The following is a 27932-nucleotide window of genomic DNA, read 5'->3' on the forward strand; positions in this document are numbered from 1 at the left end:
ACTTTAATGAGCCAGAACCTGACCTTTTCGCTGCCTTCGCTGGCAACACCTGATCCACAACACCTCTATCTCCCCCGGGGTCTTTGCAGCAGCCTCCGTTCTGCTCTCCTTGTCTCAGTTCTTGCCCTTGTAGCCCATTCTCCACATACATTCTTCACTGAGGCCTTTCAAATGTAAGTCAGATGCTCTCACCGCCCTGCTCAAAACCCCCCAAGGGCTCCTGTCCCACTGGGTCAAAGCCCAGGTGCTCTCAGTGGCCGACCAGGCCCCAGGGACCCTGACCTCACTGGCTGCTCTGTGTCAGCACGTCGGCCTCCTTGCTGTTGCCTTCTCCTCAGGGCCTGACCGGCCTTCTTTTCTACCTCAAAGGATTACACACACACACATTTATGTGTTTGTTACCTGTCTCCCTTACTAAAATAGAAGCTCTGTGAGGGCTGGGACTTGTTTGGTTTGACACCATATTCCCAGCACCAGCACTTAGCTGGTGCTCAATCAATAAACACTGGTTGGTTGAATAAATGGGCTCTCAGGGTGCAGGTTCCCAACTCACGACCCCACTGCATCTCAAGCCCCGGAGGGAGATGGGCTTGTGGCCCGAGGAGCTGAATCTCCAGGTCTGCTCTTACTTCGTCTCCTAGAGGTGTGTGTTGTCCTGCACATGGAAGCCCTGAGGTATGAGGACCCTGAGGCCAGACATCAGAGCAGGATGCATGTGGCCGACACGGGGGCAACATGCCAGAGCACTGCTGACCGCTGCTAGCTGCCAGAGAAGGATTAGGAATAATCCCTGCCATCCACCCAGAGCGTTCCAGTTTACAAAATGCTGTCACGTCGGCGTCGCATGTGGGCCCCACAACTGCCCAGAGGTGGGCAGAGCAGCGATTATGGTCCCCGTTATACATATGACAACCCTGAGGTCCCTGAGGTTAAGGGTCTGGCCTGAGACTGCACAGGAAGTGGCCAAGCCGGGTACAGAGCTAGGCCTCTTCACACCATGCCTGCCACTGCATCCTGCCCAGAGCAATTTTTTTTTTTTTTTTTTTTTGCGGTCCGCGGGGCCTCTCACTGTTGTGGCCTCTCCCGTTGCGGAGCACAGGCTCCGGACGCGCAGGCTCAGCGGCCATGGCTCACGGGCCCAGCCGCTCCACGGCATGTGGGATCTTCCTGGACCGAGGCACGAACCCGTGTCCGCTGCATCGGCAGGCGGACTCTCAACCACTGAGCCTCCAGGGAAGGCCCTCCAGAGCAATGTTTATCAAGTGAGACCTCCGGGGCCAACGGGCACATTTCCACTCTGAACAAACCACCGAGTAAAAAACCACGAATCATTTATTCTTTGGTGGTCTACACAGGCACTTAAATACTGTATTGCTGTGACGCGGCTGCCTGTGCAGGCCCCCGGAGTGGCTCTGGGCCTGCGTCCTGAGCCCTTGGTCAGGCCCGGGGGAGAGGGCCGTCCTGCTATGTCCACTCCAAAGGCAGTAGCACCATGTGGACGGCTATGAGCAAAGTCCCCTTAGCTGGGGGGCAGACCTAAGTTCCCCACCGCTCCTCACCCGAGGCTGGCCAGTCCAGGGTGCAGGACAGAGTTCCTCACGTGGGTCTGATCACCGTCCACATGTGAGCTGTCAGAGCTCATCCTTGTGCCCTGACTCACTGCTGGAGACAGACCCCTGTACGGGCTTGGGGGGTCCCTCCTGGGCTTCTTGGGGCTGTTCATGGGGGAGGTCCGTCTCTTCTGGGCTAAAGAGCATCTTCACCAGGTCATCCGCCTGCACCCTGTCCTGCAAGGACAAACCCCTGGCTGTTCAGAGAGGCCTCTGGACCAGGCACTCACCATCTCTCAGGTGCTACTTCCTGGAGAACAAGAAGGCTCTTCTCCAGTGGCCTCCGAGCTCATCCTAATCCCAGCAGGTCCTACTCCTTGGGCAGAGGCAGCAGAGGTGGTACCCAGCGAGGGACCAAGAACCAGGATCACTCCCCATATTGTCCCCACTGCCCCCCACCTGGAGCCCCATTCCCAAGGCAGGAAGAAGGGCCGGGGACCACGGTGACACAGTGCCGAAGCGAGGAGTCTCTATGGACTCCCAAGCCCAGTGCTTCTCTCACGTCTAAGCATCGGCAATGGGACTGGGGAAGGTGGAAGCAGAACAAGGGCCCTGCCAGGAACAGGTCACAGCAGCGCCAACTGCTCTCAGCCAACTGCTCTCACCCGCTCGCTGTGTCGAGCGTCCAAAGTGAACCACAGGGCGATGGCACAGCGCTGCCCTCTGGTGACAGCCTTCACTCCATGCGGGTTTTCTGTGCCCGAAGAGAATCCCACGGCCCTTCCGCACTGGGGCTGCACCTCTGCCTAAAGGGGACGCAGAGGGGGGTACACAGGACAGAGACCATAACCTGCCTTCAGAAGGGACATGGGGTCATTCAGGTCCAGGAGGGGATGGCTCCTCTGCCTGGCTTCCCAAAGACCAGAGCTAAAGAGAACAGGCGACTAGGCAGAGGCCCCCTGGTTTGGGGAGGGGAGTGCTGGCCACCAGAAGGGCCCCCTGCACCTTGAGGTTGTGTCTCCCCTCCCAGGGATGGGGACGAGGGCACACTCACCGTCACAGTCTTGGCATCTAGTTCAGTGAAAAAAAAGTTTCCTCCGTCGAAGTCTGCGTTCAGGTAAAGAATGGCACTGGGAAAGGCAGAGAGCACCTCGACACCGACTTCCTCTTCCCGCCCCTCAGACACCCACGGCTCCAGTGCCTTTATCTCCAAGTGCTCCCAACCAGCAGCGGGGGGGGGGGGGGGGGGGGCCTTCTCTGAAGCCTCACGGACACGACTCCTGACCTTCCCGCCTCCCTACCCTCGCCCCTGAGAATCCACCATGCCCTTCTCTGGGGTGCTTCTGTACCAAGTCTACCTTTCCCTGTCCTACTCTCACACTGCTCTGTAATGATTCCCGTGTTATCTGACTCCCAATCCAGAGGATCCTGGACGCTGGGAGGAGCTGGTCCCAAACACGCATGTGTTGGGGGAGGGGGCAGGGCACAGGGCCCTGGGGGCCTCAGAGCAGAGTTGGCACCTGTAGTCCCGGAAGGTGTAGGCGGGGGGCTCCTTGATGCACACGAGGGCCTCCGCGTTCAGGATGCAGTTGTCCACGTGGACGGGGTGGCTACCATCCTTCCTCTCGGCCTGTGCCTCTGCGGCCACGGAGACACACGTTAGTACTGGGGCACCTCAGGGGACACTGCAGCTCTCCTGCTGGCATGCGAGGGCAGGGGGGTCACTGCTGACCAGCTTCCCTTCCTCTGGTTGGATCCACGCTCTCCAAGTCTTTAGACACAGAGCAGCAGGCCTAACCTTAAACCCTTAACCTCGGTGAGTAAAAACAAGGCCTCACCCAGCCCTTCACCGCCTGCCGACTCTTCCTGGCTTCCTGGCTTCCCGCTGCCCAGGCCCCTGGGCCCCCACCTGGAGGACGGGACACACACAGTTGCGAGTCTGGCACATTCCTTGGGTGTGCCCAGATTTTGATAGAATTCCAAACTTTCTGAGGGAGAGTAAAGCCCTCTAATCTCTGCTGCCCATCAGGGTCATATCGGCACCAGGGGCCGCTGAAGGCTCTGGCATGACAGACCCGGCTGTGGGTCACGTGTGGTTCCTGGACACTGGCCGTGCCTCACCCCTCCTAGGGAATGCAAAAGGGAACGTGACAGAGGGAGAGTGAACGATGAACAACCTCCAGCCTGCCCTAACTTGTAAAATAAGTAGTTCTCTCAGAAATTTGGTATTTAACAATTAGTGACAGAGAACTTGCAACGCAGATCATGATTCACCTAAGGACCCCTGTATGCCCAGTACCAGCGTTGAGAACCACTGACTTACAGGATGCAAAATACTCTTGAATGCAGCGCTCCGTCATTTGGCTTCTGAGGGCCTCACCAGTCTTACGTGGCTGCCCCCCGTCCCCCCTTGACCTTACGCTCCAGAAGTGGCCACTTTCTTAGTCCCCCAGCTGCCGGCTGCTCGATGCCTCCACTCCTCTGCTCATGCTGCTGCCTCCGGCTCCAACGTCCTCCCGCTGCCCCGTCTACTCCACAACTCCTATTCATCCTGCGCAGCTCTCATCACCTCCTCTGGGAAGCCCTCCCGACTCCCCGGGGAGACTGACTCGAACTTCCTCTGCTGCACTCATCGCAGTGGTTTACGTTGGTTCCCCAGCAGGATGAAAGGGACCATATCCTGCTCTCCTCCGCGTCCTCCGCATCCAGCTGGTGCCTGGGTGGGCAGTGTGTGCTGCACGGGGGCTGCGGGTTGAGGGAGGCCCACCTTCGATCGCGGTGCGGCACACCAGGTGGGAGTAGGAGAAGTAGAGGGGGCTGTCCAGGTGGAAGTAGGACGCCATGACACGCCGCACCTTCTCCGTCACGTTGTAGTACAGGTGAGCGCTCTGCAGAGGAACCTTCCCTTCCTGTCCCAGCTGCCGAGGAGACCAGTGGTCAGCTACGCTGCACGCTCCTCTGCGGGCCAACAGAGACCATAGGGGCGCCAGGCCCCGCTCCTTGTGCCCGCCAAGGACCAGTCCCTCTGCTTCCCATCCACGACTCTCTGCCACCGCCCCCTCCCCTCGCCTTCACATTTCTCTTTGAGTAACCTGCTCAGAAGTAGAGCGGTTCTTCAGAAAGCGCTCTCAAGCTTGGGTATCAGTCTTGCTTGCTTGCCTCATTATTACACTAACAGCCATGGTTCAGAAGTCAAGCTCACCCAGCATGGTTTATCCTGCCTCCGTGGCAGCTGGAACGCTGACAGGCGGACACTTTACCTTTCCTACCACCATCTCCAACTCCTCCCCAGAGCCTGTGCGTCCCCCTCCCCCTTCTCCACACTCCAGAACAGAGTACTGACCCTACCTTGAGGGCCTTGAAGACAGTGACGCCATAGAACTTTTCGCTGGGAGTGTGCGGGGAGGTCTGACCCCGGTAGCCATCTCCTAAAGTTGCTGCTGCCTACGAGGCCCCAAAAACAGGTGGAGTTAGCCAGGCAGCTGAGGGCCCAAGAAGAGGTGGTCGACTGCCCGCAGCAAGGGGCAGGCAATCGTTCAGCACCTAAGAGGCACCTAGTCGGGGGAAGCTGGGCCCTTAGGGAGATGGCATGGTCACCGGGTTCCCTCACATTGGTCAGTCTCTGCAGCTCCCGGCACTCATCCTCAGAGATTACACCATCCATCACCACCCGCTGGGAACCGTTCAAGACTTTGGAGGTCATGGTGAGTCTGATACCGTCATAAAGCAGGGGGCCACCTGCAAAGCAATGACACCAGCTAAATCCAGCAGCAGTTCTGTCCAGACACTCTCCATCAGATATTGCCTTGCTGTAAGGAAGAGAAATTCCAGGTGTTTCCTGTTCACCAGAGAAACCTCCCGTTGGGTCGCTTCGAAAGGTAGGGTGGTCCAGAGGATGGAACTTAGAGCTGACAGGCAGGAGATCCAAGTCCTGGTCCACAGCTGTTGACTCCTGGGCTTTCACGCATTGTTGAGGAAACATCATAAAGACATTCCTAAAACATGAGTTCAGGACCAGAAAGAACTGGGTTTGACTCCTGGATCCTCCACTTACTAGCTGTGTGACCTTGGCAAGTTACTTAACTTCCCTGAGCCTTATCTCATCTGTAAAACAGCATCTACCTCGTAAGTTTGATGTAAAGAACAGTAAGACAACTTAAAAGTTTAGCACGATACTTGGCACCTAGTAAATGCTGAAAAGTTTAGCTACCATCATATCATCATCTATTTAAAATGAGGATCTTACAATCTGCCCAACCCACTTCCCAGGCGATTATGAGAATCAAGAGAAATAACAGGGTGAAAGCTCTCTGAAAACAAAGGAATGCTGGACAAATTCTTTAACATGCTAATCTCATTAAATTAAGCACTTGTTAATTGAAGCAACTGTAGAGTACAGGCCAGCCTTTCTCTCTTCTATTTCTCCTGGTGTCTCCCTGTGCTGGGGACATACCACAGACCCAATTCCACTCCATCTGTTATTTACTGAGGCCTCAGCGTGTGCCAAGCACTGTGCTAGAAAAGGCAAGGGATTAACACCTGAAGACAGCACCTGTTCCAACAGTTACACAAATGACCAACACAAGGCAGACCTTGTGAAAGTACGAAGTGCCTTGGAAGTTCAACAGAAACGGGGATGGGGATCCCAACTGGCCTGGAGTTTAAGAAAGGCTCTGTAGGGTGGGTCCGAGGCGCCTCACGGGGAGAGATGATGGCAAGTGTCTAGGAGGAGGCGTGGGCCTGAACAAAGGCTTGTGAGCAGAGAGCGGCCCAAGGACGAAGAGGAGGCATAAACGGGGAATGGTAGAACATACGGTTACAGGGGCAGGCAGGGAGGACGGCATCAGAGTCCCTGTGTTTGGAAGACTGGTCTAGCCCCCAGGTGGGAAGGGGCAAGGACAGATTGGAGGAGGAAAGATGAGTGCAGAGAGCAGGGGCTGGGGGCCTGATGCACGCCTGAGGCCATGGGACAAGAAAAGGGTTGGGGAGAGAGAAAGAGAGCAGAGTCCTAACTGGCAGAGGATTGGAGGGGATGGGCAAGGGGGCACCAGAGGAGAGCTGAAGATTTTGAGCCTTGGTAACAGGACAAATGATGGCAGCTGGGAGAAAACAGTTTGGGGGTAAGGAGAGAGGACAAGTTGTCTCCTATAAATACTTACTGAAGCAAACTAAACTAGTGTCACTGTGACTCAGGAGTCTTACTTCTTAACCAAAGGCCAATTCTCAGTGCTCTTTGCAGGTGGAAGTCCCGTGGGTGAGGGAAGAAAGGCCACGGCGGGGGTGAGCCCTGACTCGTGCCAGCTCGCATCCTGAGGCTGCTCTCTAAGGGGAGCTGCCCAGCTAACATGGGGACCCCCAGCCTTGCTGCCTCCACGACAGCCGAGGTGGCCCCACGCTCGTCCTCTCACCTTCCTGGGTCAGCCTGTTCACGTCCAGCGACTCCTTGGTCTTCTCTTCCACGAGGGTCTCAATCTCCTTCATAAGGTTTCCGATCTCCTGGGAGATGCGGGCGGCTGTTTCCCGTTCTGACCTGTGAGCACAGCCAGTCTGAGGGCTGTATTCCAGCCAGGCTCCCACCCCAGCTTCCCAGACTGGACCTGCCCACCCCTTGCCAGGAGTTCACATCTGCCTCTGCCTGGGCTCAGGAAGCCTCAAGTGCTTCATCACACCGATCCAATCATGCAGTTTCTTCAAGGCCCTCACTTCTGTTTCTCTTGCAGTCTCTTGGGAATCACCTCTTCTGGAGTCCATGAATCCTAAAAGCAGAGCAGGAAAAAATGAACAGTGTCGGGTGACCTGCTGAATCTTCCAGGTCTCGATGCACATACTAGGGCCTACAGGGAATCCACCTTCTCACCGGCCTCCTTTCAGGAGATAAAGTGAGAGGTCTCTGGAACTGAGTCACCTGTACCTGGCTGCCCAGAATTCCCCGTCTCTCGTCCACGCAGATCTCCTCTTTGGCTCAACCCCGCAACGGCCCTCTCCCCAGTGGCACACGGTGTACAGCTCAGCCCATCCCTTGCATCCCTGCCCCACTCCGGCTTCCTGCACCCTGGCTCACCGGGTCAACAAAGGGAATTCCAAAAACGTCATAAGCGAAGAAGAGCAGTTCTTTCTCCAGCAGGCTTCGCTGGTGGTACTCCTGGGCACTCTGAGGAAACGCAGTGGGAGGGACGCCCTGGTACTCAGCTCCGCCGCTGACTCTAGCCCGCACTCCCCACCCCTAGGTGCCACACTGTTGCCCCCCGTGCGACCCAAGGCTTCCTCTCCCACTATCACTAGTGTGTCCGTCCCCCCGTTTGGGATAAAAGTCTCACGTCTGTGCTCAAGGGTTCCTCTTGCCTGACACAAGCAGCCCCTCTGAGGGTGGCATAGCCAGGCTTCCCTTATAGGTAAACAGCCCCCTTTCCTTCCCCTGCCGTTAATCTCTGAGGCAGAAAACCTGAGGATTCTCAGGAAATACTCTTTAAGGAAGGAAAATTACTCCTTCTTGACTTCCACAGGAGTTCAACACACAGGGGAAGAAAAACCTAGGTGTTAGGTGACTCCTACGTTATTCATTTAATCTTTACAGCCACCTTGGAGGTTGATGAGATTATCCTCATTTTACAGACAAAGACACTGAGGTACAGAGGGGATATGCGACTTGTTTGGGGTGACACTATAGGAGATGATAGAGCAGGGACCTACATCCAAGCCTGGGTCTCTCCAATCCTAAAGCCCACGTGCTTTTTCCTATGCCATCTGCCTCCCCTGAGACTTGGAGTGGACGGTATCCCTCCCGGGAGTTGGGCCAGTGCAGGAGCAGCTGGGTCCAGCATCCGGCCATTCCCACACGTGCTCAGTGGTAGGGCTTACCCAGGGCAGGGAAACTAAGTACCTTCTGGGGTCACATCTTTCCCTAGGTGCCCTGCTAGTCTCCCAGCAGCAGAAGAAGGAAGGAAAAGAAAAAGAAGACATCATCAGTTGAAATAAAAGATGAGGGCAATAAGGAAAACTTTGAAGGCGTCAATGAGGCCTATATCACCTCTTATATTTACCCAAGAGGAAGATGGAAATTTTCTCCTAAGGAGTTTAAACAACTGGCCCCCCTCACCTAGTACTGGACACCAAGCTAGGCATGTGTCATCTCCTTTAACCCTCTCCAGCTGCTCTATGAGCCTGCCAGGGAGCAAGTCCCACTTCTACCATTTACTCATTCAACACTGATGTACTGAGTATCAGCTACGTGTCAGAACTGTGCCGGCACTGGAATAAAGCAGGGAAACAGAGATTCCGGTCACCATGGGCAGCCATAGGCTGCTACACAAGTTAATTCATCTCCTGGAGCCTAAATGTCCTCATCTCGAAAACGGCAAGAATAGCACCCACCTCACGGGGTGCCTGTGATGATTAAACGCGATGATGGGTATAAACCACCTAGCTCAGTGCTTGGCCTGGGACAGCGCTCAACAGATGTTAGTTACCTTCTTTCCAGAAGGGCAGTTCTAGTTAGAAATGGTAGACTGACCACTTATTTTCCATTTCTGCCCCAGACTCACTAATATGACTGTAAAGGGTCAGGGGGAGGGATCTTAACCAAGCAAAGAGACTAGGAGACGCGCCATCTCAAATCCAGACGGTCACCATCTAGCGGCCCAAGAGGACAACGACAAGGTAACCAGTCTCCATATGGGAGGGGGTGGCAAGAGGAGGGTTACTAGAGACTCTCAGGATTGCGGATCCAAGAAGGAAGAGCCTTGGTTTTCTTTTTTTTTTTTTTTGCGGTACGCGGGCCTCTCCCGTTGCGAAGCACAGGCTCCGGACGCGCAGGCTCAGCGGCCATGGCTCACGGGCCCAGCCGCTCCGCGGCATGTGGGATCTTCCCCGGACCAGGGCACGAACCCGTGTCCCCTGCATCGGCAGGCAGACTCTCAACCACTGTGCCACCAGGGAAGCCCGAGCCTTGGTTTTTAACTTCAGGGTAGGTTGATGACCCCACCTCACTGGGTTGTTATGAGAATCAAACGAAAGAAAAGCTATGAAAAATTTTTGTAAACTATAAAATGCCACGCATATTTGAAGGGTGCTTATTTTCCACAGTAAGCGCCACACAACCAGAATGGGAGGTCTGTTACTGCCGCATCATCCACCTGCTTCTCCCAGTGAACAGAGGAAAAATGAGCCACCCTGGGCTGGAGTGCGGGCAGGGCAGGAGGCTGTGAGGGCGGAATCCTGCCACCTGCGTGCCCCGCGGCCAGCGCCATGCACGTGTCTCCCAGGCTGGGAACGTGGTGCCTAATTAGACCCTGAGAGGAGGGAGGCATGAACCCCTGGCCCACCGCCAGTTCCACCTCTCCCCTCCTCCCGCCCCCCACCTCACTCAGGCCTCGGTGGCTCTCTCTGCACCGTGACGGCCTCCAGCACCTCCCATTCTGAGCCCTGCCCCATCACATGACATCAGGCTGCTTAAAACCCTTTGACGGCTCACCACTGCCTGCCTCACACAGTAGGGTCCAAGGTCCTGGAGAGGCACTCAAGACCCCTCAAAAATCTGACCCTCCCGGGCCTCATTGCCTGCAACTCCCCAGCACCATCTTCCGTTCACACGGGACTGTTGTCCAGGTGGTTTGCATATGCTGCTCTCCATCTAAAAGGCCCTTCTCTGACTCGTTCACCTACTGAAGGCTTTTAAAACCAATTGTCAACACCACTGCCTCTTGTGAAGCCTTCCCGGACCCGCCAGTTGCTTACTTTTCCTGCGTGCTCCCACTCTAGCTCGCGGACCCCTCTACTATGATATTCACCACAGCATTTTACAGACCTCGGATTGTACACCTTTCCAAGGCGGTTTTAGATGGCATTCAAAAAGACATGAAAGTAGTACAAGTGTAGCTAAAAGAAACCCCCGGAGTATCGAGAGACATACATAGAAATGTTCAGTCCTCCCCCACCTAGCCCCTGACCCACAGGCCCATGCCTGGGGGTGGGGGGGTTAATCCTGATGAACAGTTTCTTACCAATCTGTGCAGAAAGTTAAAAAACTTCAAAATATATACGTACTACCAAAAAATGTAAATAGAATACCACTACAGTTCTATGTCTTCCTTTTCTTTACCTAAAATTACATCACGGAGACAATTTCATATTGGTACGTAGGAATCCACTCAAGCAACATAATGCTTATCTTGTATGTCATTGAACGAACGTGCCAATTTTATTTAACCAGTTCCCCAAATTGATAGCATTGAGCTTGTTTCCAGTTTTTTGCTTTTAGCGGCGGACTTCTGATGCACATCTGTGCACGTTTACCTTTGCACGCTTGTGTAGTACAGCCAAGGGTGAATCCCCGGCAGTCAGATCTCTGGGTACATGAACAGTAGTTTGCAGCCCTACCAACAGCCCAGGGGTGTGCCTGCTTTCTCACCCGCTACATGTGTCCAATAGACTTGTTGCATACACAACTGAGGGGCCTCTAGAGTCACTGTAGCTATCTAACTTTTTTTTTTCTTTGACAAAAGGAAAAACGGATCCAAAGTTACAGCTATTTTTACAGACTGTAAGATTGGGTTTTGGAGAGGCCAGCAGGACACAAGTGATTGAGGGCCACAGTGACAAGCCACCCCATCTCAGGAGGTGGCTGAAGTTAGAGGTAAGAAAACCCGCCACCCGCTACTTATGTACCATCAGCAAGACCCCTGTGATGCCACCTGTCCACACAACACTTTGTACAGCACCTGTCGGCTCACTATCTCATTTGACGCTCACACTTGTCCTGTGTTGAAGACAGAGCAAGAACCATAATCCTATTTTACAGAAGGAGAAAATGAGACTCAGAAGGGCAGTGCAGCATGACTAAGATTCCACATGATGCGTCAAAAATCACATGGCTAGTAAGTAGAGGAGCCAGGACTTGAGTCCAGATTAGTGACTTCAAATCCACCTCATTGTTCTGGGCTCAAGAAGGAGAGGATCTAGGGCCTGTGCAAGGCATATGTACAAATATCGAGGTTCGCAGTATTGAACTTCATTAAGTTAAAAACAGAGAACTTTTCATGTTTTTAATACAAAAATGATGCCCATTCACTGCAGGGAATTTAGAAAATATAAAGGAGCAAAACACAAAAATCACCCGTAATTCCAGAAATAGCCATTGTGAAGTGAACAGCACAAAGTGCAGTCCCCCCGGCAGTGCAGGCGTGGGCCTGCTTCCACTTCAGTGCCTTTCATTTTAGTCTTTCTATTACATAGATTTTTTTCCTCGTTTGGGAGTGAGATGGGTATAATGCTGAAACAGGGAGAGACAGAACAATGGCAGAAAGAAGCGGGGGCGGGGAAGAAAACCGAGGCAGAAAAGAGTTGAGTGAAAAAAAAATTTAGCATGAAGTAGAAAATGATATATCTTGGCCAAGTCAAGTCTCAAAGTGGAGGTGCTGAGAAAGGGAAAGAACATGGCTGCTTTGCAGTTCTGCTTTTCCCTGCCGACTCGGAGCACAGACTTCGGGGCCCAGATTGTGCTAATTAAGGTACTGGCTTATTCCCCGCTTTCTGTGCACTCACACCCACCCAGGCAACCTGCCCCCACCCCTCACTGCCCGAGCAGCCCCAGCTCCTCCTCCTCTACCCCACTCTCTGCTTTCTGGTCTGGGTTCAGCTGGCAGCCACCCAAAGTAATGCAAGTCTCTCACCTCACGGGGGCCGATGGATCTGGCTTGCTCTTCTCCAAGCATGGCTGTGTAGTAGGCCAGATTCTGGCTCATCACCTCATCATTGGGGAAGAAGAGGAGATAGGTCTTGGCACATTCAATGGCCTGTGTGTAATTCCCAACTGCAAAGGGGAAAATATGGCTGAGAAGAAAGCATCGAATCCTGGGTACCGTGAACCGCCCAGTGTTCAGTCTCAGCACAGCTCGAGGCAATGATGACATGGCAAGGTGGCACCAGCTACATAACACGACTGCCTGATTTGGCGGGAGAAGTTGCAGAATAAATGATAGAATATACGATTGATTTTTAAGGTGCTCAGTGCCTGCAAGTAATTCAAACATTGGCCCTAATATTCCCAATCAGTAGACCAATTTCAGGAATATTCCCCTGTCTTCCTACCTTTTCTTCCCTATGGATTTTCAGAAGAGAAGGGAAGATTCCAATAGCAGATTGTCTCTTTCGCAGAGTTCTTGTTGATACGTGTTGGTCTCCTCAACCATAAAAGTGTATATTCTTGAATATGCTGTGATGCTTAGCACACAGTGGGGACTCAGTAAAGACCCGCTGACTTGTTGCTTTTCTGGATACTGACAGCCCCCTCACCCCACCCCAGAGCATCAGTGCTACATGAGGGAGAAGGGCGGGGAAATGCCCTGTGAGCTGGTTTAAATGGAAGCACACCCTTGCCTTTACTATAACTTAACTCAGGTGCAAAATGAGATTATAAATGTTATAGAGGGCACCAGAGGGTGAGGCCCTAGAGTCTCCCTCCCCCAGCTTCTCAGGCTGCTGGTACTGCTTCTTGGAAGGTGGCTTGTAACAGGGTATTCAGGGATCACCTGGCATGCTGCCTGCCAGAGCCCAAGAGAGAAACCAAACAGCCTGAAGAAGCACAGTGGCCATGATCCCTGCCTTCCTTGCTTTTGGCTTAGTGAAAAGCAGCTGAGAAAGAGAAGGGAGGCCTTACTGTTGTAGTAGGCAAACTGCAGATAATTATAATGCGATGGGAGGAAGTCTTCAAAGGGCTTCTCTCGACTTGGGTGGGAAGCAAGCTCGGTGACACAGTTCTGCTTACAGCTGAGGACCTGGACGTAATGGTCTGAAAGGAATCGAGGAGAGGGAAGAACCATAAGGTCAATTTCCAGGATTCAAATGCTGCTTAAGATGAACAAATTCAAGTGGAAGCAATTTTCAGTCAGGTTCCCGGATTTAAGAGATTCAGGAATGAGGCTGAAGATGCTGTGTCTGCAGAATCACGTTGTTGCCCTCAGAACCCAGAGACCTGGCCGAGGGCTGGGTTTGGGGCCCGCACCTGTGATGGCCTGGAAGAGGTCGGCGTTGTATTCCAGGTAGTTGTATCCGTCGTAGTCGTAGGGCCCTTCACAGAGGGCACGGCACTCCTCGTCTGCCGCGAAGTACTCCCGCAGCGCTGTCTCCAGGTGGGGCACGGCTTCCTGCAGCTGCTCCTCGGAGTAGAGGCGCACTCCCAGCCGAAACTCATGCTACTGGGAGGAAGCGGTACTCAGATGCAGGGCAGACTGCAGACAGCCCTCCCTCCTTGCCCACGGCCACCTCCACGGGCATCCCCGTAGCCCTCTCAGGTTACGGATGGAAAGGGTGGCTGCTACACAAAGAAAGCCTGCTGGAAATGGTCTTTACTTAGTCAGTCTTTACATCTGACTTTCTTTTGAAATTTAAAAACATTTAGCTCAATCTACTTGAAAGATATATGGGAATTCACTGTCATTTTCTTGCACTTTTTTTGTGGGGCTGCAAGTTTTCAAAATAAAAATTTAATAAAAGAAATTTTAACTCTTAGCTATCAGAATGTGGTTTGAGGTGATGAAAGCAATCTTTCTAGCAGAAAGGACGGATTTGGGCTGCTGCAGCTGATTACAGACTTTGCTTCTGCTCTCTGTGGGACATGGCTCCCTTCTTGCGGACAATAACCATTTTCATTTGTCACAGAATCACTAAAAAAGAAAAAAAAAGAAAAAATCCAAACTGTGTACAGTTGTATAATGTACTAGATGTACACAGTTTACTTTTAAAAGTCATTTTGATGTTGTTTCTAATATGCCTATTTCTAAACTACAACATATGCCCTTTATGAAAATGCTGTATCGGGACTTCCCTGGTGGTCCAGTGGCTAAGGCTCTGTGCTCCCAATGCAGGGGGCCCAGGTTCAATCCCTGGTCAGGGAACTAGATCCCACCTGTGGCAACTAAAGATCCCGTGTGCTGCAACGAAGATTCCCCGCAGGCCACAACTAAGACCCGGCGCAGCCAAATAAATAAATATTTTTTAAAAATGCTATGTCATCATAGACAATACCTCTTATGGGACACAGACTTTTCCTGCTAAATAAATAGAATAAGAACATTGAGGAATACTGTACCACTCACTGTAGTGAAAAGCAGAAACCTACATGACCAAAAAAATTTGACAAGTAAATGAATACGACGTGTGCAGAAGAAGGATTGTCATGCAGCCACTAAAAATTGTGTTTTCAAAGAAAACTTGAAGACATGAGAAAAGACGCATCAGCATCATATGTCAGTTCAAAAGGGATGATGAAAAATACATACACAATATGACGCCAAATTAGGTTTAAAAATTAGAAATACTGAAGACTTAAAAAATAGGCCAAAATATCAACTACTGGTTTTCTGAAGGTGGCACTATTATAGATGATTACTTTCTGGTTTTTGCGTATTTGCATTTTTCTAATGTTGTACAATGAACATACATTATTTCTGTAATCAGAAAGCAACCCTAGTGAATGTCACTATAAACAGAAAGAGCGAGAGACAGGGATAGCGTGTCTTGTTTGTTTTTTGTTTTCACCATGTGGGGTTTGGCCTCAAGATCCTTGAAGTCGGCTTCCTTCACCCCAGACATGGTTTGGTAATAGTCCAGGTTCTGACGCATCTCCATGTGCTCAGGGTTGCCCACGAAGAAGGTGTGAGCTGCTGCTACGGCTTTCTCCAACTTGTTTATCTACGGGTGAGGAACAAGAACATGGTTGCCACACCCAAACCTTGATGGTTTGTGTCCAAATGTGCAGTTCACAGTAAACAGGAAATCCCCGCCTCCCCGAGCCTTCCGCTCAGTGGGCCTCAGCCCCTGCCAAGCCCAGAAAACACACCTATTGCAGGAACTACATACCAGAGATTAGAAGCACGGGGCCCTGGGCAGGTTTTCAGCTATTTCCCAAATCAGCATTAGAGATTCCTCAAATTACAGGAGGCAATGCTTCAGAAGTGTAAACATTCTATTCTAAAACAAAGGTGGTATTGTAGGGGGAATGCTATGGAAGACTGACTGCCTAAATAATATACTCTTGAGCTTTGGATGAGGCGACTAAGCTGAAGAAAGTCTAAGGAGTCAAGAGTTAAGGGGTAGGGGAGAAACAGCAGTTAACAATTAGACCATGCCAAAGAAGCTGCCTGGGGGGGAGGAAATATATATAATGTATGTGTATATATATATAATGTGTATATATATAATGTATATATATATAATGTGTATATATATATATTTTTTTCCTCTGCGTACGTGTTTTTGACACATTCAGGGAAAAGGTGGGTGGCTGAAAAGTCTTAAGATCCTATACAAAATCCAGACATGGCATCTTCTGACTTTTCAAAGCCCAGGGCTCATGAGGTTAAAATAAGTGGCTATACAGAAATCTGAGGGGGGAAAATGTGCTACAGGTCACAATCATGCCCATAGCAATGGACTCCAGCATATCAAAATTATACAGCTTCCTATGTAGAATCCAAAATAAATCACTAGGTGGGTCTGCGCGGGTCTCCAAGCCGCCTGCCTGGCAGCGGAGAGGTCACGGCGTGAGGCCGCCGCCACAATCGCCGCGAGGTCGGAATGCTGGGCTGCACTGTGGCCTACTGCCGGCAGGAAGGGAAGGATCGAATCATATTTGTGACCAAAGAAGACCATGAAACTCCAAGCAACGCGGGGCTGGTGGCCGACGACCCCAATGATCTGTAAGAGGAGCACTGACGGATCCTGTCCAATGGAGACCTCAGCTGTAACTGCCCGTGCCTTGGGGGCATGGCCAGCGGCCCGTGTGGGGAACAGTTCAAGGAGGCCTTTTCCTGCTTCCACTGCAGCACAGAGGATGTCAAGGGGTCGGACTGTGTAGACCAGTTCCAGGCCATGCAGGAGTGCATGCAGAAGTATCCGGACCTCTATCCCCAGGAGGAAGACGAGGAGGAGAAGCCAGCAGATCGATTAGAGGAATCGGCTGCTTCTGAGGTCGCCGCGACCAAAGAACAGAAGGGGTCCAGCTAACGCCTGCTAACGCCCCAGGCCTGGGGCGCTGGGCTCCAGCCTCCTTCAGAGTGTATGAACCTCTCCAAGGAAGTGTCTCTCCCTCTGTTGTTCTGTGCGTGTAATGTACAAAATAACGTATTGTGCTGATCGGGGGCTTGGCCCCTTGACATGTACACTGAAAAATGGGTTGTGTGTATGTGTATCTCACATGAACCTAACAGCAAATGTAGCTGCCACTTCTGAATTCTCTTCTCAGATTGTCCTGAATGTTGCCACTTTGAAATAACGTGCTGAATAATCTCAGCAACCAAAAATCATTATCTGAGAGTGTCTCTTGTGAGCGAGCTGATTTATTCTGATTCATTGTATCCCTTTTAGTAGATTTTATACCCAGTTGGAAAGTGAAATAGAAACAAAACATCTTCCTTTAAAAATACTGGAGCGGGGCTTCCCTGGTGGCGCAGTGGTTGAGAGCCTGCCTGCCGATGCAGGGGACACGGGTTCGTGCCCCGGTCCGGGAAGATCCCACATGCCGCGGAGCGGCTGGGCCCGTGAGCCATGGCCGCTGAGCCTGCGCATCCGGAGCCTGTGCTCCGCAACAGGAGAGGCCACAACAGTGAGAGGCCCGTGTACTGCAAAAAAAAAAAAAAAAAAAAAAAAAATGCTGGGGCAGGGCCATTCCTTGTAGAAGAGGCAGGATGATCAGCCCTTGAGTATCTGACGAAGCGCTATGCTCCATTTCTGATATATTTTGGTTTCCAGTTTGCATTGAGCTCCAGGTTTTCTACGTTTGGAAAACAGAGCTTTGGACCCTCTGAGTGACTCCCTTTGTAAGTGAAGAGAAAGGCTGTTTTTTTCTGTTCTTGTTATTCCAAAAGCCCTGGTTTGGGGTCTGTGTTCACACTGGCTCTGTCTCAGCCTGTTCAGATGCAATGTTCTTGAGAGGTGGGGACCTAATCATTACCAAAGTAGCACCCGAGAGAGGAAACGGTGTCAATTAAAAGGAAAACGTGATTCTTACCTGAAAAAAAAATCACTGATGATCTAATGATTAATTACATGGGTTGTGGTGTCAGACTGGTGACAAAGGTAGGTTTAATTATTCACTTGTTGGGGCTTTAGGCAAGTTAAAGTTTACTCTCTAAACTCAGTTCTCTAATCGGTTATCTGAAGATAGTACTCACTACCTCACAGGATTGCTGGGGAAGTTAAATGAGAGGATATATATCCAGCTTCTAACGCATGGTTCTGGGCACATATTAAGTGCTTAATAAATGTTAGCTCGGGCTTCCCTGGTGGCGCAGTGGTTGAGAATCTGCCTGCCAATGCAGGGGACACGGGTTCGAGCCCTGGTCTGGGAAGATCCCACATGCCGCGGAGCGACTGGGCCCGTGAGCCACAACTACTGAGCCTGCGCGTCTGGAGCCTGTGCTCTGCAACAAGAGAGGCCGCGATAGTGAGAGGCCCGCGCACCGCGATGAAGAGTGGCCCCCGCTCGCCGCAACTAGAGAAAGCCCTCGCACAGAAACAAAGACCCAACACAGCCAAATAAATAAATAAATAAATAGCGTTCCCTTTACAAAAATAAAATAAAATAAATGTTAGCTCAATAAATGTAAATCCTAGCACATTAGTAATATGCTAAGAAAAATATTTTTTCTTTTCTGATCATCAGTACTAGTAAATGCACACTAAACAAGAAGTCAGCCCTGGCTGTGACCCCCAAATAGCTAGGTGACCCACGGTCAACAGTTGCCATCTCTGTACCTCAGTTGCCTTAATTATAAAATTAGAAATTCTCTCAAGTCTGTCCCTTTTATGGATTGATTCTCTCTCCCATATCTTTCAGGACTGCTCTTGCCTTTCTCTGTTCTCCATCTCCACACCCCTCACCCCACCCCCCAGCCCTTCTTTACCCTCTAAGCACGAAGCACCTCATTTCTTTCTCTTATGTGGACAACTGAAGTCATCTCCTAATGGTTCACCCTGCCACCACTTTCTCCTTCTCCCAAGGCCTACGTCACATGGCTTCCAGAAGTAGCATTCTACAGCCCAGTTCTGACGATGGCTCCTTGAAGCCTGCAGAATTCTCTTCCCAGTCTGGCCCCACTCTATCGTGAATGGCCATCCTTCCTCTCCTCTAACAATATTTGAGATCAGCTTCAAATGTCACCTCTTCTTTCAAGTCTAACTTCTCTGACACAAAGCTAGATTCCTCCTCCTTTGTGTTCCCACAGTTGGATGTACATACCCTTTCAGTAGCCCTTACTACTAAAGTGACTCTTAACAGCAAAGCAAGGTAACACAAAAAAATATAAAGTGAAGCATTTTAATTACCTGTACAAGAACTGGGATGTAGTAAGTATTCAGTAAATGTCAAAGAATTTTAAAAAGTGCTGTTAAGTGACATGACCAAAGACATAGCCCAATTATTTTGGTTTCAAGTCCAGCACTCTTCTGGGAAACTAGGAGGAATGGACCAGAACTGTGTAAGCATAATGCTTGTGGAAAGGTGGAAATTTGAGGTCCCCAAGATTTTCTAAGTCTCTCTTTAGGTTGAATTGAAGGTCTGTTAAACTATGGATATAATAGATACCCGGCACAGCTCCTTCTTCCTTTTTTTTTAAGAATTAATTAATTAATTAATTAATTTTTGGCTGCGTTGGGTCTTCATTGCTGCGCACGGGCTTTCTCTAGTTGCAGCTAGCGGGGGCTACTGTTTGTTGCAGTGTGCAGGTTTCTCATTGCGGTGGCTTCTCTTGTTGCGGAGCACGGGCTCTAGGCACGCGGTCTTCAGTAGTTGTGGCATGCAGGCTCAGTAGTTGTGGTGCACGGGCTTAGTTGCTCCGCGGCATGTGGGATCTTCCCGGACCAGGGAACGAACCCATGTCCCCTGCATTGGCAGGCAGATTCTTAACCACTGCACCACCAGGGAAGTCCCTCCTTCTTCGTTTTTTCCCCAACAAAATGGGCTAATAACAGCACTTACTTTACAGGATATTGCCAGAATCTGGGCAAATGAATTAATAAACGTAAAGTACTTAATAGTGCCTGAAAGTATGTGTTGGCTCTCATTATCATCATAAATCAGAAGCACTCCAAATCTATGTATACACTTGGACTTAAGGCACTCTGGAATTCCTAAAAGTACTCATTTTCTTTGGAAACCTGACCGACCAGCCAGAGGGTCCCTTACAGGGAGGGGCCAGACAGCCTCTACTGGCGACGTGGCAACCTCATGTCCTGAAAGAAAGCTGTTGCACTCGGGCAGCAGGAAAAGCATCACTGAAGAGCGAACCGGAAGGAAGATACTGTAGAAAGGTCTTAGCTTCTCACTCGGTAACTTACAACAAAATTAGGATCAGAGACCCAAGCTGTCGCTGTAGTTCCCTCTAAGAGGCCTCTCGGGGAACACAAGACCAAGTTTTGCTTGGTCTGTGCCTTAACCCCGGCTGGATCTTTGGGGTCACCATCTGCCTATGCGAACCGGAGAGCCTGGTCTCCCGGCAGGGTCTCTGCTCTCCCTGGATCCGGGAAGAGCTCCCTGGCCAAGACGCCACTTTCCCTCTCCGCGAGCACTTCCCTGGCCCCCCAAGTTCCCCCGGGGCAACCACACCCAGAAGGACCCCGGCCGCCCCGGGGCCCAGGCAGATCTGCACCTTGAAGTAGGCGACCTGTAGGTAGTTGTATGGGCTCCGCTTGCTGAACTCCAATTCCAGCTCCTCGCTGAGCGAGTGGGCGGCCGACGGCCCGAGGCAGCGGCGCAGGCAAGCGGCGCGGCGCAGCAAGCCCCCGAAGAAGCGTAGGTCGTGCAGGGCGGCGGCGCCCGAGGCCTGCGCCAGGCTGTGGGGCGAGTCCGGGTCCAGCTCCCACGGGAGGTCGGCGGCACACCGGGTGCGGCAGCGCAGGCGAAGGGCGCGCAGGGCGGCCCGCGAACGCAACGCCCGCTCCATGCTCAGAACCACCCCGGCCCAGTCACCGCGAGCATAGGCCGCGGTCCCCTCCGCGAAGAGCAGATCAGGCGCCGTCATGTCCCATTCCACCTCGGACTCCGCCTCGGCCCGGCAGGCAGAGGTGGCGACCGCCAGCAATGTGGTCAGCAGCCTCAACGAGCGCGCCGCCATGGCCGCTCAGACCTAACGGGACCGCTGGTCACCGGCCAGGGAGGCCAGGGAAGCCCGAGTCCCACCCCCGGGAATCCCCGCCCCAGAGTGAAGCCCCGCCCCGAGTGAAGCCCCGCCTCCCAAACCCGGCCGCGCACGCCCACGAGGCTGCACCGCCTCTTTGGCCTTCCCCCAGACTGGACCCCGCCCCCCAGCGGAACCAGGAGCGCCAGCCGCAGCCACGCCTCCGAGCTCCGGGCAACTCCGACGCCCAATGGCCAGGGAACACGGAAGCTCCGCCCATGGGCCTTTTTGCGCATGCTCTGCAGCCTCGCGCCGCCCGGGTAGTAGGGAGAAGGTGCTGTCATCGGAAACCCAGCTGTGATGGAAGACGCTGCTGTCGTGGATGACGCTGCTGTCGTGGAAGACGCTGCAACGCCCGGGACGACTCAGGGAGTCATAGAAAACCAAGGAGTTCTGTCAGCGGCAGGTTGGGGAGTTAGGCGGGGCGGGAGTCAGTTGGGGAAAAGAAGCCCTCCCGGAGTAGCTAGTCTGCCGGGCTCCGCGGGAGGCCGAGGGCGGGTGCTCACGGTCTGTGTTCCTGGGTATGTGTCGCAGGAGCCCTAGTGGAGCTCACCCCGACCCCTGGCGGCCTGGCCCTGGTGAGCCCCTACCACACCCACCGGGTCGGAGACCCCTTAGACCTCGTGGCGCTCGCAGAGCAGGTGCAGAAGGTGAGGAGGTGCGGCTGGGAAAGTAAATGACCAGCTTCGTGCACGTTTGGTCTTCCAAACCACTTAGTGTGGGGTAGCATTTGTTCTCGTCTCCATTTTATACGCGGGGAAAACTGATGGTCATGGCGAGTCGGTGGCCTGACTCCAAATGATCTTCTGAGACCAAAGACCCCTTCAGATGCAAAGTGAGTGCCCATAATCTCCCTTCGTGGGAAGGTTTGCACAGTACTTTAAATATTCATGATTTCATTTGGGCCTTAGGACAGCCCTGTCAGGTAGGCAGTACAGTTATTCTTCCTATTTGACACGTGAAAGGAAGTTTCCAGGGACCTTTCAAGATCACTCTAACGCAGTTCTGCAGGGATGCATATAGCCCGCTTACTTTAAACTGCTTCCCTAAGATCTTTACTTCTGACCTGAGGGCTTGTAGAGCTTAACATCTTTTAGAAGGGCAGGGACTCTAAGTTTTGCCCTCTGTCTTCATTCACTGGACACAGTATTCCCAAGCCCAGTGCTTAGACATTGGTTGCCGAAAGAAGTAAAATAAGGAGGAAATATGATGTAACAGAAATAGCACAGGGAGTTTGGACACATGCGTTTTAATCTCAACTATGATATTAACTTGCATTGTGACTTGAGACAAATTACTTTTTTCTGGACCTCAGCTTCTTTATCTATAAAGTGTAGGGTGTGAACTAGGAGAGCTCCTAGATCTAAATTTCTTGAAAAACCAGATTTCATCTAATCTTTCTTACCAATACGTCCAGTTGTAGAATCCTCTTTGATATGTACAGGTACAGGGCCTTGCTACTTTAAAGTTTATGCTATTCCCCTCGTCCTTGTATACACGATCACATTTGGCCTTGGTTATGGTCAAAGGCCTTCGTTTTGCTCAAAAAAAATTTAATAATTAATGTGCTCAAATTCCCTTACATGTACATCTCTCTACTTCAGTTTTGTTCTTTTTAATTAAGAAATTTTCAAATGCTTAGGAAAGCTCATTTGATTCAAATCATGTGCTTTCTCTTTTCTAGAGAGGTGGGAAGCAAGGTCAAACTTTTATGGATTAGGAGAACATTATGTGTCTGTTTAATCAGATCACCTATTGGGAGGGAGGCTCCCAAAGTCAGATCTTAGGCAAAACATTTTCAGTGGGTTACTGAGTGACCATTATGTGTATTACAATGGCCTGAAACAAAGAAAGAAGGAACACGGTTTTTGTCCTTTAGCCTATAATCAATTTAGTGAAATACAGAGGATGCATCGTTGTGCTGCTTCCATTTTTCCAGTATTAGTCTTTGAGAAGCTGAAGAAAAAACACTATGGAGATAAAGAGAATCAAGCATATTTCAATCTGTGTACTGAAATGTACTTTCTAGCAGGACTGACTTCTTAACATGCCATTTAGGCGTTCGTGTGTGAAAGCTCGGGAACCCTGGTTTTAAGGCATGAAATTTGGAATCAGACTGATCTGTGTTGAAATCTTTAACTGCCATTTATTAGCTATGAAACCTTGGATAGGTTGCTTCACCTCTCTGAGTCTAATTCCTAAAATGAGAAAGTGAAGTTGGAGTTCATCATCTCCAACTTCATAAGGTGTTATGAGAATTAAATGAGACAGTATGCAAAGGGCCTCAGAGTGATTAGGGCCAGAGTTTGTGCTTATCATTATTGGTACTCTTTCTCTCATTTCTGTTTTAATTAGGCTCATTTGTGCACAAGTGACAGATTTGTTGCCCCCTTAAGAGAAAGGAGATTTATTGTAAGGCCACTCCTAACCCTAACCCAGAACTATCCTAACTCTAGGAACCACCTATTCTCTCCTTGGCCATAAGGTGCCTTATTGTCCTTGGAACAAAATGCAAATTCTTGTGTCAAGGGCCATAAAGCCTTACATGATCTGGTCCCTGCACTCTTTTTTTTTTTTTTTTTTTTTGCGGTGCGCGGGCCTCTCACTGTTGTGGCCTCTCCCGTTGCGGAGCACAGGCTCCAGGCATGCAGGCTCAGCGGCCGTGGCTCACGGGCCTAGCTGCTCCGCGGCATGTGGGATCTTCCCGGACCGGGGCACGAACCCGTGTCCCCTGCATCGGCAGGCGGACTCTCAACCACTGTGCCACCAGGGAAGCCCTGGCCTTCTTATCTGTAGAAGGCTATACCCCACCCCATCCAAATGACAGTATTATTAAATTGAATTTGAATGCCTCTAGACTACACATGCATTCTAATTCCTGCAGTCCTCACCACTCCCTGTTATTAAACCAGTTGCTTCATTCGTTATCTTTGATCTGCTTCTAGCACATAATTATGGTTATTTCCTTCATAATAGTGCATCATTATTCCAAGTACATACAGCACTAATTGTCTTTCTTTTTGGTGTCTGTATCACTCCCCAGGGCGGTGCTATGCAATATGGTAGCCACTAGCTTCATATGGCTGTTGAGCCTTGGAATGTGTGGTTAGTGCATGCAGCTGAGAAACTGAGTTTTAAATTTTAATGTAAATTTGTTACCGAGCCCAAGCTTGCTCTGCTCACTGCACAACAGGCCAGTAAATCGGGAGACGAGGTGTTGAGGCAAGGAATAGTGACGTTATTCGGAGAGCCGGGTGTCCGAGAAGCTGGCAGACTAACGTCCTATGGTGCCATCTTATCGGGGTCTGGTGCCAATTTCGTTTATAGAACAGAGAGAGGGAAGAGGTGAGGAAGTAAAGAGGCCATAAGTCTTGCAAAATATCTCCTGGCTTGGCTAGTTTTGGGGAGGGGATGTGTTAATTTCTTCTTTTTTGCAGCCATTCACAGGTGGGCAGGGTCAGAATGTCTCCTTGTGAGCAGAACAAAAGCACTTTAGTTTAACATTCAGGCAGAGGGGCAGCGTTCCTGAGGCAAGCCATTATGTATGCTTATGCTATAGACAGCATCATTTTAGTGATTATAGTAACAAAAGCAGTGAAAAGCAAAGGTTAAAGTAAAAGAAACAGATTCAACATGGAGTCAGATTCTGTTCTTCCCTGTAACAATTTTAATTAATTTAAATTTTAAAACCTGGTAATTGATTCAATTACTGGAAACTTTTTAGTATGTTTGGAACAATTTGAGTATGTGAATCAACTCTTTCAACTGTAAATTTTATGAAGTCTCAATACAGATCAAGTTTTTCCGAAGAAAATTTAGCATCCAAATTGATAGGTGCTGTGAATATAAAATATACACTTAATATGAAATGTAAAATATCTCTTAACAATTTTTATATTGATTACATGTTGAAATGATATTTTTTGATAGGTTAAATAAAATATTAGATTTTTCTTTTTTATCTTTTTTGGCCGCAGCTTGCAGAATCTTAGTTCCCTGACCAGAGATTGAACCTGGGCCACCGCAGTGAAAATGCCGAGTGCAAACCACTGGACTTCCAGGGAATTCTGTCTATTATTATAATTAATTTTACTTATTTATTTTTACTTTTAACATGGCTACTAGAACATTTTAAATTACATATGTGACTTGTTTCATATTCTAAAGGATAGTTGCATTAGACTGTAATCTTAATGAAGGCAGGGACCTCTTTCTCATGTTTGCCAATGTGTGCAGTGCCTAGCATGGTGTCTGACACACAGTAATTGCTAAGTGTATATTCGTGGAACAGATAGAGGCTTGACTCAGCTTACTCAGTTGTTTCTATTCACTCATAACATGGCTTATACCTGACCTTTACCTTAAGCTTCCACAACTAACCAGCAAATTCTCTTAATATTTCTTAGTTCAAATTTAACCTCTTACTTTCTTTTCCTTAACTTAATTGTATGCCACTAGAAGTTAATCAGTTTTGGGGGGAATTGCCTGGTGGTCCAGTGGTCAGAACTCCGCACTTTCACTGTCAGGGCGCAGATTCACTCCCTGGTCAGGGAACTGAGATCCTGCAAGCTGTGCAGTGTGGCCAAAAAAAAAAAAATAGTTAATCAGCTTTTTGTGAAAAGTAATCTGGAAGTTTCTGATGGATTTCTGATGTCTGAGTGATAATCCTTCCCGATACATGAATTGGTCACACCTGTCTCTCCTAGTTTTGAAAGTTATTTATTTTAAGCAATTTCCAGTGCCTTCAGTTGAATTTCCTAGCACATGGCAGACAGTCCTCTGTGTATATTATAATTGTTTCAGGTCTACATCATAGTGCAATCTTTTAAAAATACATTTTAAGTATCAATTAGGAATGCAAATATAAGTTGAAATATAATTAAGCGTGATGTAAATAATTCAACTGAGGTAATGGTCAGATTAACAGATACTTTCTATATATAGTTAGGATCCTATATAGCAGGTGATAAGAGGCATACCAAAAGTGTCTTTGGATTTTCATTGTAAAACCCATCCCCGATTTCAGAAATGTTTAAATGTGAGAAAAAAAAAATGGAGACCTGAGGAATAAGTGGGGTCAGTCAGGCAGAAGAGCAAGAAGGAAACATATTGGGTGGAGGAGAGGGCATATTCCATATTATTTGGAAGCAAGAGAGAGCAGGGCATGTTGGAAGACTGAAAACTTTGAGTGTGACTAGAATCTAGAGTGTACAAGGTAGACACTTTGGGAAATAGAAAAGTAGCACTTATGGGGCTTCCCTGGTGGCGCAGTGGTTGAGAGTCCGCCTGCCGATGCAGGGTACACGGGTTCATGCCCCGGTCCGGGAAGATCCCACATGCCATGGAGCGGCTGGGCCCGTGAGCCATGGCCGCTGAGCCTGTGCGTCTGGAGCCTGTGCTCCGCAACTGGAGAGGCCACAACAGTGAGAGGCCCACGTACCGCAAAAAAAGAAAAAAAAGAAAAGGTGCACTTACTTCTGTGGTGTGGGTCGTGTCAGCATTGGCTTTTTGTAAGCAGTACTGTTTGAGCTGGGCCTTGCGATGAGTGGGCGTTCATGGGGGAATGGTGAGAATGGGAAGAGTATTTTAGGCATAAGCAAAGATGTTGACATAACATTGGGATCTAAATAAGAACATCGTAGAAGTCTTATCCTTATCCACAGTTCAGTTTTTTTCTCACCTTAGGCTAATGAATTTGTTAGAGCAAATGCCACCAACAAGCTGACAGTCATAGCCGAGCAAATCGAACATTTGCAAGAACAAGCCAGGAAAGTAAGTAGTGGCTTTTAGGTAAGCGTTCGTTTTCTTCGCTTAGTTCATAGGATTGACTGAACTTGCTTATAATCATTGTAACTTACTTGTTTCAGTACCTCCTAGAAATATAGAAGTGTTGAGTAAAATAGAATAAGCCCAAGAGGTTAAGTATAAGTGTTTTCACTGGGAGAAAGTTCAGTGAGATAAAGCATTTTGAGGGGAAACTATGAAAGAAATGTACTGACCACAGAAAAATTGGAAAGAAATGTAAAAACCATTCAAAAGCCAGTAACACTCAACGTTTTGAAATACAATTTTCCTAAAGGCATTTTTACAGCATAGTAGCATAACATCGTGTAATTTTTCTCTTCAGTATCATCTGGATCTCAGTCATGATTCACTGCTGTGGGGGAGCAGGACCCTAGGCATCGAACGGTTTCCAGATTTTGAGTGGGATGGTCATTGAGTATGAGTGCCTGTTACCTAATACCTAATTGGTTACACCTCTGCGGTTCTTAGGTATTGGAGGATGCTCGCAGAGATGCTGACTTGCACCATGTAGCTTGTAATATAGTGAAAAAACCTGGCAACATTTACTACCTTTATAAACGGGAGAGTGGTCAGCGGTATTTTTCCATTATTTCTCCAAAGGTAAGAACATTTAATTTTTGCACAAAAATCTACTCTTGTCTTTGAGAAATTCTTGGGTGTGTGTTTGTGTGTGTGTGTGGTGTGTGTGAGAAAATGTAGGTATAGGGGTTGGGAAGTGGTTTTCTAAAAAACTGGAGGTGGCATGAGCCCAGACATGACTGAAAAATATGCATGTGCTTAAGTTATTTCACAGTCATTATCTCTGTTAAGGGAGGTATCTGATGTGTAATGTAATGGTTTCCAAGAATGATTCTGACTGGTCTGGAGTGAAAAGCTAAAAAAGAAAATTGTGGTAGAATTAGGACACAAGCTCAGTTTCTTTATCTCCTGCCCTGATCAGAACTGACTCCTTTGCCTTCTCTAGGAATGGGGGACAGGTTGTCCACATGACTTCCTTGGTGCGTACAAGCTACAGCACGACTTGTCCTGGACTCCGTATGAGGACGCTGAGAAGCAGGATGCTAGAATCAGCATCGTGACCAAGTTGCTAAGCCAGCCAGTGGCTCTGCCTCCGAGCACTGAACCCAGCATCCAGGGCTTCACTTCCACTGAGAGTGGACTCTGACAAAGGCTGTCATGGCTAGGACCTGTCACCTCCTTGTTGCCCCAATCTCTGCCTTGATGGGAGGTGGCATGAGAATCGAGGACATGTAGGGGAATCATGAACTTCTTTGAAAGTGGTCCTGTGTGAATGTAAATGCTGTCGTTATTACTTTTAGTTGGGATGGTAAAGAATCACATCAGTCTCTTTTGGGATCCTCTCCAGGTCACAGATACGCAACTCGTCAGTTTCAGAGTATTGGCCAGT

At 49.7% G+C, this 27932-nt stretch overlaps 2 protein-coding genes and 1 pseudogene across 3 annotated transcripts; 2 read left to right on the plus strand and 1 right to left on the minus strand.

Moving 5' to 3' along the window:
• Positions 1–1314: 1314 nt before the first annotated feature.
• On the minus strand, positions 1315–20720 carry P3H1 (prolyl 3-hydroxylase 1). Of its 2 annotated transcripts, XM_067725766.1 has the most exons (15): positions 20192–20718; positions 15084–15236; positions 13549–13738; positions 13204–13335; positions 12218–12357; positions 7612–7701; positions 7254–7306; positions 6959–7080; positions 5161–5288; positions 4899–4994; positions 4318–4468; positions 3071–3188; positions 2605–2680; positions 2216–2356; positions 1315–1787 (listed from the first exon to the last, which is right to left on the minus strand). In XM_067725766.1, the coding sequence occupies exons 1-15, from the start codon at positions 20654–20656 to the stop codon at positions 1632–1634; spliced, it is 2211 nt and encodes a 736-aa protein (XP_067581867.1). In that variant the 5' UTR covers positions 20657–20718; the 3' UTR covers positions 1315–1631. The 2 variants fall into 2 exon arrangements, 1 of the variants encoding a protein (XP_067581867.1); XR_010940772.1 differs by lacking the exons at positions 1315–1787; positions 2216–2356 and adding an exon at positions 3389–3459 and having other exon boundaries at positions 2601–2680; positions 20192–20720.
• Positions 16040–16550, plus strand: LOC137218604 (mitochondrial intermembrane space import and assembly protein 40 pseudogene; annotated as a pseudogene).
• Positions 20721–20951: 231 nt separating the features above from the next.
• Positions 20952–27804, plus strand: C2H1orf50 (chromosome 2 C1orf50 homolog). Its single transcript, XM_067725770.1, has 5 exons — positions 20952–21125; positions 21254–21369; positions 26405–26491; positions 26993–27124; positions 27489–27804. The coding sequence occupies exons 1-5, from the start codon at positions 21020–21022 to the stop codon at positions 27687–27689; spliced, it is 642 nt and encodes a 213-aa protein (XP_067581871.1). The 5' UTR covers positions 20952–21019; the 3' UTR covers positions 27690–27804.
• The last annotated feature ends 128 nt before the right edge of the window (positions 27805–27932 follow it).

The sequence above is a fragment of the Pseudorca crassidens genome, chromosome 2 (genome assembly GCF_039906515.1).
Source record: "Pseudorca crassidens isolate mPseCra1 chromosome 2, mPseCra1.hap1, whole genome shotgun sequence".
NCBI classification, from domain to species: domain Eukaryota; kingdom Metazoa; phylum Chordata; class Mammalia; order Artiodactyla; family Delphinidae; genus Pseudorca; species Pseudorca crassidens.

Excerpts from the sequence above, each read along its gene's own strand:
- P3H1 (XM_067725766.1), bottom strand. The coding sequence starts at position 20,656 with ATGGCGGCGCGCTCGTTGAGGCTGCTGACCACATTGCTGGCGGTCGCC. Across the intron at positions 15,237-20,191 it reads TACAGGTCGCCTACTTCAAG|ATAAACAAGTTGGAGAAAGC; the intron begins GTGCAGATCTGC and ends CCTCACCCGTAG. Across the intron at positions 7,081-7,253 it reads AGACTGCAAGAGAAACAGAA|GTCAGAACGGGAAACAGCCG; the intron begins GTGAGGGCCTTG and ends CTGTGCTCACAG.
- C2H1orf50 (XM_067725770.1), top strand. The coding sequence starts at position 21,020 with ATGGAAGACGCTGCTGTCGTGGATGACGCTGCTGTCGTGGAAGACGCT. Across the intron at positions 21,126-21,253 it reads AGGAGTTCTGTCAGCGGCAG|GAGCCCTAGTGGAGCTCACC; the intron begins GTTGGGGAGTTA and ends TATGTGTCGCAG. Across the intron at positions 21,370-26,404 it reads TCGCAGAGCAGGTGCAGAAG|GCTAATGAATTTGTTAGAGC; the intron begins GTGAGGAGGTGC and ends TTCTCACCTTAG.